Source organism: Perognathus longimembris, chromosome 10 (assembly GCF_023159225.1).
Source record: "Perognathus longimembris pacificus isolate PPM17 chromosome 10, ASM2315922v1, whole genome shotgun sequence".
NCBI lineage: Eukaryota > Metazoa > Chordata > Mammalia > Rodentia > Heteromyidae > Perognathus > Perognathus longimembris.
In genome coordinates, this window is record NC_063170.1 from 32,406,188 (window position 1) to 32,419,405 (window position 13,218).

Here is a 13,218-nt window from a genome sequence, read left to right on the forward strand (position 1 = left end):
ATTTCAACAACATTGTTAAGTTGCATAGTTTCTTTTTTTTTTTTTCCTCAAATTTTTATTATCAAACTGACGTACAGAGAGGTTACAGTATCATACGTTGGGCATTGGATACATTTCTTGTACTGTTTGTTGCCTTGTCCCTCATGCCCCCCTCCCTCCCCCCCTTTCCCTCCTCCCCCCTGGTGTTCAGTTCACTTACACCAAACAGTTTTGCAAGTATTGCTTTTGTAGTTATTTCTCTTTTTTTACCCTGTGTCTCTCGAATTTGGTATTCCCTTTGAATTACTCTTTTTCTTTGGTACTAGAACTCAAACATAGGGCTTTACCATTGAGCTTTACTCACAGTGGTTTCCTGAATCTTAATGCTGGTTTCTGTTTGTTCTTTTTTTTTTTTTTTTTTTTTTTCTTACAGATGTAAACTAGATCCAAAGCTCTTTGGTCTGGCTTCTTTTGGTTTTACCAATGCCTCTCATCTTCCAAACAGAAAAGTTTTGTGACTAAGCACTCAAGGTATAGAGTCAGAATTCTCTCGTATAAATTCTACTCTCAAGTAGAAAAAGCAAGACAACAGGGATAGGTGCACAGGTCTAAGGGAAAACATTATAGCAATCATTTGAACTACAGCACGATTTCATATTATTTGCTTAGTTTTTGAAAGACTAGAATATGAGGAAATAATATTTTTATGGTAGTGTGTGTATAATAGCCCTGGGCTGATTCTCTACCACTTGAGCCACAACATCACTTCCAGCTTTTGGTAGTAGTTAATTGGACAAAAGAGTCTCACACACTTACCTGGTCAGGCTGGCTGTGATCTTAAGATCTTATCTTCTTGAATAGGTAGGATTACTGGAACATTGCTGGGTTGTTTTCTGTTTTGTTTTGTTTGTTTTTCTTTTTTTGCCAGTCCTGGGGCTTGAACTCAGGGCCTTGGTCAACCCTGAGCTTCTTTTGTCTCAAGACTATCATTTTTGAGCCACAATACCACTACCGGCCTTTTCTGTTTATATGGTACTTAGGAATCAAAACCAGGGCTTCATGCATGCTAGGCAAGCACTCTACTACTCACCACATTCCCAGCCCCATAATACACTTTTGTGTTTAAAAAAACAACACAAAAAGATAAAAAAGATTGAGGTGGCACTGGTGCTTCACACCTGTAATCCTAGCTACTCAAGAGGCCAAGATTTGAGAATTGTAGTTCAAAACTAGCCCAGGCAGGAAGCTCCCTGAGACTCATCTCCAATAAACTACTCAAAAAAAAAAAACAAAAAAAAAAAGTCCGAAGTGATGCTATGGCTCAAGTGGGGAAGTGGTGTGTGGCTCAAGTGGTATAGCACTTGTCTTGAGCAAAAGCAGCTCAGGGACACTGCTTATGTCCAGAGTTCAAGCCCCAGGACCAGGAAAAAAAAAATAACAAGACATTGACCATTCACTTTTCAGCCTACTTCAGCTCTTCATTTGTTAATTATAATTAGATGTGACTTAAATGTCATATATACCTTATGCATAGCCTGAGCTGGTTTTCTAAGGTTGGAGTATGTATGCTTTTTTCCACTTGAGGTATCATGGTAACCCTCAAAGTTTTAGATCTTGGAGCACCTTGGATTTAAGATTAGGGATGTTTAACCTTTCCTAGGCTCTTTAGGTAGGGATTCCTTTACCTGAATGCTGCTTTCTTCATCCTCCCGGGGTGATTGTGCAGGCATGACTTCCACATCTGAATTATCAGATGAAGTATTACGTTTTCTTTTCTTACTCACTACAGGAGTGATGGTGCTAAAAAGAAAAACCAATCTAATTTTCAGTGAGAAAAAGGAAACTTTTGGGTAAGACAGCATAATTAATCCAAGCCACCACATAGAAAATTCTAGACAAATATGTTTGTATCTTAAGCCTACGGGGGAAAAAAAAAACCTATTGAATACTATATTTGGAAAAAAAGATACTGGGGCTTACAAACTACTGACTACATTTGGAAAATCCTTGCTACCCATTGTACTCACAAATACTTAATGGAAGGTAGTATAAGACTGTAAAATGAATAATAGATTAAGAACTACAAGGCCAGTCGGACCCTGGTGGCTCATGCCTGTATTCCCAGCTACTCACAAGGATGAGATCAGAGAATTGCAGTTACAAGCCAGCCTGGGTAGACAAATCTGAGAGACTCTTATCTCCAATTAACCACCAATAAGCTGGAAGTAGGAGCAGAAATGGAAGGAGGAAGGGTGAACAAATGCAGTAATGGTATCCAGTGTATGGAAAACGAACTATGCAACTTGTAAGCAGGGACAGGAGACAGAAACCAGGGGAAAGTGAAGGAAGGGTGACATTGTCTAAAAAGTGTACTCATTTCCTGACTTATGAAATGGTAACCCCCTCTGTACAACACTTTATTTTATGTTAATTGTTTTGTTGATTGTGGGGTTTGAACTCAGGACTGGGCAATGTCCTTGAGCTCTTTTTGTTCAAGACTAGCACTCCACCACTTTGAGCACATCATCACTTCCAGTTTTCTGGTGGTTAGTTGGAGATAACAATCACAGACTTTCGTGGTCAGGCTGTCTTTCAACCATGACTCTCAGACCTCAACCTCTTGAGTAGCTAGGATTATAGGCATGAGCTGCCAGTGTCCAGCTTGTACAATACTTTGTAATAACATAAAATTTTGCATATACTTCTTAAAAGCTGGAAGTGGAGCTGAAAAAAAAAACTAAGAGATAGTGCCAAGGACCTGAGTTTAAGGCCCAGTACCAGCAAAACAACAACAAAAACCTAGAAAGCCTTGGCACAGAAACACACAAATTAACAGAATATCCAGAAATAAACTCATAGCTATAAGCCATTTGATTTCTAAGGAATGCAACTTCTTCAACAAATGATATTGGAAAAACAGGATATCTGCATGTAGAAGACTAAAGCTACCTCCCTTCTCTCACTCATAGAAAAATAAATTTAAAATAAATCAAAGATCCATATGTAAAACCTGTAACTTTGAAAGTAAGGGAGGAAAAACCTTAAAGATCTAGGTAGAGACAATGGCTTTCTCGGGTATGACTCAAATTGCTCAGGAAGTAAAGAGTCAGAATAGACTGATGGATCATACCAAATTAAAATGTTCCTACTGTACATTAAAGAAAATGACCAGATGAAGGGACTCATCAGAGAAAAGATTAATATCCAGAATATATATAAATACCTCAAAAAATTAAACACCAAAGAACAGATAATCCAATTAATACATGGTCAAACAAACTAAAGAGTTCTCAAAAATACAAATCACTAATACATATATGAAGAAATACTCAACATCTATAGTCATAAAATGAATGTAAATCAAAATGACAGAGATTCCATCTTACCCCAGTAAGAATAGCTGTCATCAAGAAAATAAACAATAACAAATGCTGGTGAGGACTGGGGGATGGAGTATGCTGTTGAAAGGAACCCGTACATACTGGTGGGAATGTAAATTAGTACAGCCACCATGAAACCAGTTCCTCAAGAGTAAAAATCAATTTATTATATGGTCTTGCTATAGGACTCTTGAGCTAAAGAAATACAAGTCATCATACAATAGAGATATCTGCACACACTATCATATACATACATATATATAAATGTGTGTGTGTGTCTGTATGTGTATAAAATGAGCCTAGGTATCAAACAACGGATGAATACATAAAGAAATGGGGGGATGGGAATATGACCTAGTGGTAGAGTGCTTGCCTCACATACATAAAGCCCTGGGTTCGATTCCTCAGCACCACATATATAGAAAAATCCAGAAGTAGTGCTTTGGCTTAAGTGGTAGAGTGCTAGCCTTGAGCAAAAAACGCCAGGGACAGTGCTCAAGCTCTGAGTTCAAGCCCCAGGACTGGCAAAAACAAACAAACAAACAAACAAAAAACAAGAAAAGAAATGTGGTACATATTATAAGTGACTAGTGGAAAGGGGAAAAGGGGAAATGAAAATTTAATGTGGAGTGAATGTGATTGAAGTATGCCATATGTATCTGAACCACATTAGAAATCTTAAAATGAGAGAGGAGGGGGCTGGGAATATGGCTTAGTGGTAGAGTGCTTGCTTAGCATGCACAAAGCCCTGGGTTTGATTCCTCAGCACCACATAAACAGAAAAGGCCGGAAGTGGCGCTGTGGCTCAAGAAGTAGAGTGCTAGCCTTGAGCAAAAAGGAAGCCAGGGACAGTGCTGAGAACCTGAGTCCAAGCCCCAGGACTGGCAAAAAAGAAAAAGAAAAAAAATGAGAGAGGAGGAATGTGGTTAAGAAACAGTACAGTATTTCATCAAAGTATACTATATAAGTGTGGGTAGGTATATATGTACATATATATATATAATGAACCCTCATTGTACAACTAATTTATGGTAATAAGAAGGAAATAATGCTAATAAAAGGAGAAGAGGAAACAAAGTAGAAGATCTTGTCAGTTTTATCATTAGTGTTCCTTATTTGTGAACACTAAGAACAATACCTGTCCTGACAACTTCTGAGAGACTCAAATATGAAACTTTCTATTAAAAAGCAGAAGAGGGGCTGGGGATATGGCCTAGTGACAAGAGTGCTTTGCCTTGTATACACGAGGCCCTGGGTTCGATTCCCCAGCACCACATATACAGAAAATGGCCAGAAGTGGCGCTGTGGCTCAAGTGGCAGAGTGCTAGCCTTGAGCAAAAAGAAGCCAGGGACAGTGCTCAGGCCCTGAGTTCAAGGCCCAGGACTGGCCCCCCTCCCAAAAAAAAATTAAAAAGCAGAAGAATCTTCAGCAAGGAGCTGAAGCTAGTAAGATTGGAGAAGCTATGTAAGACACGGAAGGGAAAGAGAAGGCACTCAATTGTGACAAGAAATACAGTAAGCCACAGTTTCATTAACACTGATTACAGCTTAAAGTGAGTGCTTAAATTTCCAATTCAGTTAAGATACAAGAACAGCAACACTGAATCTCCAATAGTTCTTTTTACTGGAGTAGAGGGTGGAGAGATAGTAAGAAAACTCCTGCACGCTACAGTGATACAGTATCAAGAATATATGAATGCATAAAGTTGGAGCTTTTAGAGGAAGCCTTGTCATAATAATTACATTTTTCCTGTGTCTTAGTGTTTTTGTTTTAAAATATACTTATTTGCAAATTTCTGTTTAATCATATAAGCAATTAGGACAGGAAAAAAAGGTCTTCTTATTTTGTATGAGATTACCCTGAGCCAATAGCAGCTAAATACAACTTTTTGTCACTATTACTTAAAAGCTAGTATGTGAACTTCATTTATTGCATAAGAACAGAAAAAAGTACTCACTTTAGCTTACTCTTGCCCTTAGTTTTAGAAGAACCAGAGGTTTTACTCTTCTTTGGCTTTTCCTCCTTCAGCCTCTCCCCACTATTCTTCTTCCTGCGTTTCTTTTCACCTTCCTCCTCTGGCCGAACACTAGGCAGCTCATCCTCATTGAGGACACGAGGTATGTTCTGCTCACCCCGGGCTCGGGCCCTAGCTATGGCCTCTGCTACAATCCGATTTGCTTTTTCTTGCTTCTTCTGGTGCTCCAGTCTTCGGTTTTCCTCCATTCCTGTTTTTCCTCCCGTATGTGGAACAGAACTTGCTGGTGATGACAGAGCTGCCATTTCACTGGCACTTAAAACTTTAACTACAGAAAGGCCAGAAGAGGCTCCTTGGGAAGAGCCAGCCTATAGAAATAAAGACACTCTAATTTCAACATGTTTGCTGTTAAATGGCCTAAATAATCCAGGCTTCAAACTAGTTCTCTTAACTAAGAACCAGGCTCAGAGAAAGTCTTACTGAACCCAGATACATCTGGAAAGAAATGTAGGTATTTGGGGCTGGGGATATGGCCTAGTGGCAACAGTGCTTGCCTCGCATACATGAAGCCCTGGGTTCAATTCCCCAGCACCGCATATACAGAAAACGGCCAGAGGTGGCGCTGTGGCTCAAGTGGCAGAGTGCTAGCCTTGAGCAAACAGAAGCCAGGGACAGTACTCAGGCCCTGAGTCCAAGCCCCATGACTGGCCAAAAAAAAAAAAAATAATAAATAAAAAATAAAGAAATGTAGGTATTTGTGGGAAGGGAAGAATTCTCCCAAATTAAACTTCAGTATCTTTTTGTTGTTGTTGTTGTTGTTGTTGGTTATAAGGCTTGAACTCAGGGCCTGGGAACTGTCCCTGAGCTTCTTCACTAAAGACTGGCATTCTACCACTTTGAGTTACAGTGCCACTTCCGGTTTTCTGGTGGTTAATTGGAGATAAGAGTCTCATGGACTCTTCTGACTTTGGACTGCAATCCTCACGTCTCAGCTTCCTGAGTAGATAGAAATACAGGTATGAACCATTGGAGCCCAGCTAACTTCAGAATCTTTTTTGTCATGTTTTCATATCCAGTATTTTAGAAAAATTGCAACCAATATAGCCAATATTGGTCTCTGGCCTAAAAATGAAAAAAAGGGGGGGGTGTGGATGATGATCACTTGATTATCCTCCAAGTGAGAGGCAATTTCAAAGTGCTTTTATAACAATGTAAGACTGTAAATTTAACAGCTCAAAGACAAACAGTAGACAAATCATTTCTTACCTCAAACCTAACAACGTTGCAATCTCTACATGATATAGAATAAATGACTGCATCTGCTTAGTTATCAATTTAGCATGTCCCCACAATCAACAGTAAGTGGTGACTGAGGGTAGTGGCAAATGACCAAGGGTTTTACATCTTTTCCTTGCTAAGTAGGTCTCTCACCTGTGGCTGCAATACCATCTTGAGTGGTACTGAAAGTCTCTGTCCAGGACTTTGTCCCGGTCCCAGGATCTGAGCCTGCTGCATAGAAGACAGAGTCAACGGCTGAGCTGAGGGTGATTGATGGGGCTGGGGCTGTGCTGATGGAGGCTGTGGTACAATCTGGATTTTTTGCTGTGGCTGTTGCACCTGCAGCTGGATAGTCACAACTTTGGCAGGTTGCCCCTGGGCATTCTTGGCTTGAGTCAGGGCTGCCAGCTGGTTGCCCTGCAATACTATCTTGCCTGGTAGACTCCCTAACACAACATGCCGATGTCCTTGGGGACCTCCAGACTGTGGCTGCTGGAGGACCAGGGTGATGCGTTTTGATTCACCCTACAGTGAAGAAAGGAAATTGCAAGAGACACAACATTAAAAAATAGCATACTCATTTCTTCATCCTAGATTCATAAAAACTGAAAGTCAAAGAATATTCCTTTCATTCATCCCCCTACCTGTCTTGATAAAATCATTTATTGATATCCATTTTTCCCCATGGGCTATCAAGCCCAATTCTGAAAAACTTCTGCTGAGAGGCTCACTATCTTCTAAGGCAACCATTTAGATTTTGTAAATCTATAAATCCTTATTGAACTGAAACCTACTTCCTTACAGGGTCTGCTAACTAATATTGCCTAGCACATTCTCACTCTTCTAGTCTTTTACTTAAAGCCTCTACTTCCTTACAACAAAATGTAGTAGAAGGGTAATAAGAATGGAAGAAAGAGAGGTGTGGTGGCACCAATAGGAGGATGAAGCAGGAGAATCCCAAGTTAAAAGCCAGCCTGGGCTACATACATAGCAAGACCTATCTCAAAACAAAACAGAAGACTTAGAGAAAGATGTTTTCACAAGTCTTGTGTATATAATTATCCATTTTCAAAGATGTTTCTCTCAGTATCCTCTACTTTTCCCATAAAACGGTACCATACTTTATTGTGAATATTTATTTAACAACTATCTTTTCCAGAATACTGTGAGCTATACAAGGACTGGGTCCATTTTATACTGAAAATCAGCTAGGCTTAGGAATTAGGCACAGTAAACATGTGAGAGCTCAAAATAAGTTTACTGCTTCCACCTAACAACAGGTAGTATATGACTGTCAGCACTAACTGACGAAAATCAGACAGAGCTTAAACAAACAGGTTTTTACAGAGTCAGCTCTCACAGGTACTCAATCATACAGTTGCCGGGCCCTCTATGAAACCAAAATTCACCTCCCCCTTTCACTCAAGTCACCTGAGTAGGTGTAGAGGTCAGTGTAACTGCAGGCTTCAGTGGGGGCCCTGTGGCCCCAGGGTTTCCAGCAGGAGCTGAACCCTTAACTGGCTGGAGAACTAGCTGCTTTACTGGTCGGCTGGGCTGGACAATGCGCTGAACAGCAGCCTGGTTCCCAGGGACCTTGGCGGCCAACACTGTATTACCAGAGACAATGGAAACACCTGGTCGAAGGGGTGTGCCAGTTAGCACTTTGGTAAAAGTGACTTTTCCACCATTGGCTGTGCCAGCCACCAGGGGCTGAGCTGTGCTGGTGATACCTTGAGCCTGAATTTGTGCCACATGGGCACCTGTGACTGAGGAACTTGGTGGGGCCTTAAGGATAACAATCTTAGGGGCTGACTGAGGTGGTTGTCCTCCGTGATTACTGGAGGAGACGGCTGTGGCCGAGACACCCATGAAAGGATTCCCTTGGCTCAGGATCTCCGGACTCTTGGAGACCTGCAGAAGTCCTGATGCTGGCGTCGATGTCTGTAAGACAGGTTGGGCTGGCTGTTCCTGGCTGGCAGGCTGAGTGGTATAATCATGCAATGTTAAGGATTCTGGAGCTGGAGCTGGAGATTCTTTGGGAAGTTCTGTGGGTGCTGTTTCCTCTGGTGGGGGGACCAGGCCACTTCCTGATGAACTGCCCACATCACCACCTCCACCATCCTGGTTCATTTGATCCAAGGAGTCCAGAGAGCTTGGCAGTCCAAGGGCTTCCTCAATAGGGTCTTGAGTAACCTGGTTAAAGCTGTCATCAGTCAGAGAGTCCAGCCCAAATAAATTTGGGTCATCAAACAGATCCATAATGGGGTCTGCCATCTTGGAGAAGAAATGGGAGGTATTTTCCCAATGTCTAGGAAAAGAAGGGGAGGGGGGGCACTGGTTCTCCCCTCCCCTCCCCTATTGAGAAAAAAATAGACACAATAGAAGAGGATTACTCTTCAGTAAAAAGGCAAAAAACATGTCAGATTGTCCTGACCTTCATGAAATTGGTTGGCTAGGTCTTCAGAGGAAGATGATGGAGCTCCTGTTGTAGGAATACAAATACAAATGAAAAATAAGCAAAGTTGGTAATCTCAGAGAAAACCTCTCCTTCTCAGGTACCATCTTAATTTGAAGTGGTAGTAAAATAAGGAAATATCATAGTGGGTAAATCTCAGGACATACATACAGCTGAAAGGACATCCATATCCTGCCTCAAAGGGGAGAAGTTACGGTAGTTCAGTCTTTACCTAAACTAACCTCCTGACCAGTGAAGTGTATGGTCTCTGTTGAAGCAGCAGCTCCGCATTCAAACTTCCCACTTTACCATAAAGGTGGAATTCTACTTCACTGATAAATCACTCTTTGCTACCAAAAAAAAAAACTTTTAAAAATAATTCCTTTTGAAGCTTTTTTTTTGGCCAGTCCTGGGCCTTGGACTCAGGGCCTGAGCACTGTCCCTGGCTTCCTTTTGCTCAAGGCTAGCACTCTGCCACTTGAGCCACAGCGCCACTTCTGGCCGTTTTCTGTATATGTGGTGCTGGGGAATGGAACCCAGGGCCTCATGTATACGAGGCAAGCTCTCTTGCCACTAGGCCATATCCCCAGCCCCCCTTTTGAAGCTTTTATCTGCCAAGGCCATTCAGCTGTTTCTATGCATTTCTTTCTTTTTTGTACCTGTGGTTCTGGGCCTTGCTTGTAATATCTGGACTAAACCATTCAGTTCTCACCGAAACTACAAGGTATTCCTTGATTCAAAAATGAGACAGTAGGGGGCTGGGAATATGGCCTAGTGGCAAGAGTGCCTGCCTCATATACATGAGGCCCTGGGTTTGATTCCCCAGCACCACATATATAGAAAAGGCCAGAAATGGCACTGTGGTTCAAGTTGGCAGAGTGCTAGCCTTGAGCAAAAAGAAACCAGGGACAGTGCTCAGGCCCTGAGTTCAAGCCCCAGGACTGGCAAAAAAAAAAAAAAAAAGAGAGAGAGAGAGAGAAAGAGAGAGAGAGAGACAGTAGAAAGCTTCTTATCTTAAAAAGCTGCCTTACAAATGGCCAAAAGTACATTTTACAAAGTCCAAACCTAGGGGTTTAAGTTCATAAAAACACTGACAGAAGAAAAAGAAAAACTATCAAACGGGCACCAGTGGTTCCGAACCATAATCCTGGCAAGCACTCTGCCACTAGGTCACATTCTCAGCCAATCCATCACCTTTTTTTTTTTTTTTTTTTTTTGCCAGTCCTGGGGCTTGACCTCAGGGCCTGGGCACCATCCCTGAGCTTCTTCTGCTCAAGGCTAAAAGTCTACCACTGGAGCCATAGCACGACTTCTAGCTGTTTTCTGCATATGTGATGCTGAGGAATTTAACCCCGGGCTTCATGCATGCTAGGCCTTTCTTTTTCTTTTAACTGGTTAAAACTTTTAAAATATTTTATTATCTTTAAGTAGTTTACAAAGAAGTTGCCATTCAACAAAGCAATTTATGAATATAGTACGTTCTGATTGTCTCTGCTGAGCTTTTTTGTTCAAGGCTAGCACTCTCCCACTAGAGCCACAGCTCCACTCCTAGCTTTTCGGTGGTTAATTGGAGATAAGAGTCTCATGGGCTTTGCTGCCTGAGCTAGCTTGGAGCTGCAATCCTCAGATCGGTCTCTTAGTACTGAGGATTACAGGTGTGAGTTACAAGTATGAGCCACTACTGTCCAGCTAACTAGAAGTTTTTGCTGGTGGTTTATAAACAACACCTTGCTATTTATTCACCTAATGCCGCCCTTCTCCCCTATGATGGCCTAATTTAAGAAATCTTGGGGCTGGGAATATGGCCTAGTGGTAAAGTGCTCAGCCTGTTCGATTCCTCAGCACCACATATAGAGAAAAAGCCAGAAGTGGCACTGTGGCTCAAGTGGTAGAGTGCTAGCCTTGAACAAAAAGAAGCCAGGGACAGTGCCCAGGCCCTGAATTCAAGCCCCAGGACTGGCAATAAAACAAAACAAGAAATCTCACTTGTTTATAATTTGTGTGGTTAAGTACATTTTTAATTTTTTTTTATTTGAAACAGGGTTCCACTACGTTAACCAGCTGGTCTTGAGTTTGCTATGTAGTTCAGTCTGGCCTTAAACTTGGGATTCTCCTTCCTGAGCCTAATGAGTGCTAGAATTTTATATATGCCTTTTCACACTGAGGACAGATTTTTTTCTTTCTTTTTGTGGTATGGGGGCTTGAATTCAAGGCCTGATGAATTTGCTTAGCTTTTTTGCTCACTACTGATGCTCTACCACTTGAGCCACATTTCCAGCCCAGCTTTTTGCTGGTTATTTTGGAGATAAAGTCTCATACAACTTTCTCCTCCAGGTGGTTTCAAACCTTGATCTTCAGGATCTCAGCCTCCTGAGTAACTAAGATTACAGATATGAGCACTGGTGCCTGACTAAGATATAAACGCCCTTCCCACCCTTCTTTTTCTTTATGCTCATCCTGGGGCTGAACTCAGGGTCTGGGATCTTCCCTGAGCTTTTTGATCAAAGCTAGTTCTCTACCACTTGAGACACAATTCTACTTTGACCTTTTGGTGGTTAATTCAAGATGAGAGTCTCACAGACTTTCCTGTCCAGGCTGGCTTCAAACCAAAATCCTCAAATCTCAGCCTCCTAAGTAGCTAGGATTGTGAGCCAATAGTGCCTGTCATAATTCTACTTTTTAAATGAGAAACAAGGCTAACAGTTTCTGAAGTAATTCCTTAATCATACCCCCATATGACACAACACATTTAAAGACTAGTGCATTAACCTTTACCTCCCTGCCCAATTTACAGATCAAATGTTTGCTTCTACTGCTTCAGTCTAGGTTCAGTAAGTCAAAAAACCTTAGTATAACACCAAGTATCATTATTTCTCCATCCCAACTCATCTCTAGTGACCCAATTAATTTCATACATTTTTTTAAGTATACAGAGTAAATTTATTTGCAAGTGAAAAAAAAATCCATGAAAGAAAGTAGCAGGGCTCATCATCTAGAAAGAACCAAAGAAAAATCCAATGGCCATTCTGGGTAGAAGCCCATTAATAGTGAGGCTCCACCCATATCTCCTCTCCTGGGCTTTGTGCACTGATTGCTTGATGACTTGTGCATGTGCTGCCCTGGCTCTTTTCATTGGTTGAATGGTTACCCAGGGCCCTATCAGAAGAAGCATTTGAGTGGTTCATATATATTTTTCACCCTAGTTTCCCCCCCCTCCCCCACAGGTCCTGAGGCTTGAACTCTGGGCATGGGCTCTGTCCTTCTTTTGCTCAAGGCTAGTGCTCTACCACTTGAGCCACAGCACCACTTCCTTCCAGCTTTTCCTGAGTAGTTTATTGTAGTTAAAGAATCTCATGGACTTTCCTGCCTGGGCTGGCTTCAAACTGTTAGTATTATAGGCCTGAGCCACTGATGCCCTGATACCTTTCTCTCTCTCTCTCTCTCTTTTTATTTCTTAGCTCCCATTTAAAAGTATCTTTAATTTTCACAGTATTAAACTGCCTCCACATAAACTTATTCCTTTCCTCCTTTTTTCTTACTTGTGGGTCGATCTGACTACATCCACCCATATGACCTATTCCACTAAGCTTGTCTATCTCACAAATTCTCTATCTATAGTTTAAACACTGCTAGTAAATATAGAGGCCCACTAGATTTCAAGGTAAAACAACTGTCCAGATAATAAAGTGATACCAACTTTGATCATATTAACAATGAAAAAAGTCTTGGCTCACTTAACTAGATTATAAACACATGAGTGTTCTCAAAATGGAAGTCAAATTTTGAGTAGCTGTACTTCACCACTTTTCATAATTCTAAATTAATGTCCAGACTCACGTCCAGACAAATCTTGAGGGGATGGGAGGTAGTGGAGTAGAAAGAAAAAAGTCAGTTAAGACTGAAATTCAAGGACAACTACCTAGAAGCCAATTACCTCTAGAAAAACTTTTATGAATAACAATAATAACTCTTCATCTCACCTATTTCTAGCAAACTATTCCTTTTTTAAGCATGAACTGGTTCGGGGGTTTTGGTTTGGTTTGGTTTTTCTTGCCAGTCCTGTAGCTTGAACTCAGGGCCTAGGCACTGTCCCTGAGCTTCTTTTGCTCAAGGCTATACAGCAGCCTACCCTTGTCCATTTCTGTAGCAG

General features: G+C 41.4%; 1 protein-coding gene across 6 annotated transcripts in view; it reads right to left on the minus strand.

The window, feature by feature from the left end:
- Chd8 (chromodomain helicase DNA binding protein 8) overlaps positions 1-13,218 on the minus strand; it is a 74,578-nt gene that overhangs the window by 40,150 nt on the left and 21,210 nt on the right. For all 6 annotated transcript variants that reach the window (XM_048355752.1, XM_048355754.1, XM_048355755.1 and 3 more), the window contains 4 exons: positions 8,045-9,095; positions 6,767-7,138; positions 5,318-5,703; positions 1,665-1,779 (listed from right to left, as the gene is read on the minus strand). In XM_048355752.1, the coding sequence (XP_048211709.1) occupies positions 1,665-1,779; positions 5,318-5,703; positions 6,767-7,138; positions 8,045-8,887 (1,716 nt within the window). In that variant the 5' untranslated portion in view covers positions 8,888-9,095. The remainder of the gene's footprint in view (positions 1-1,664; positions 1,780-5,317; positions 5,704-6,766; positions 7,139-8,044; positions 9,096-13,218) is intronic.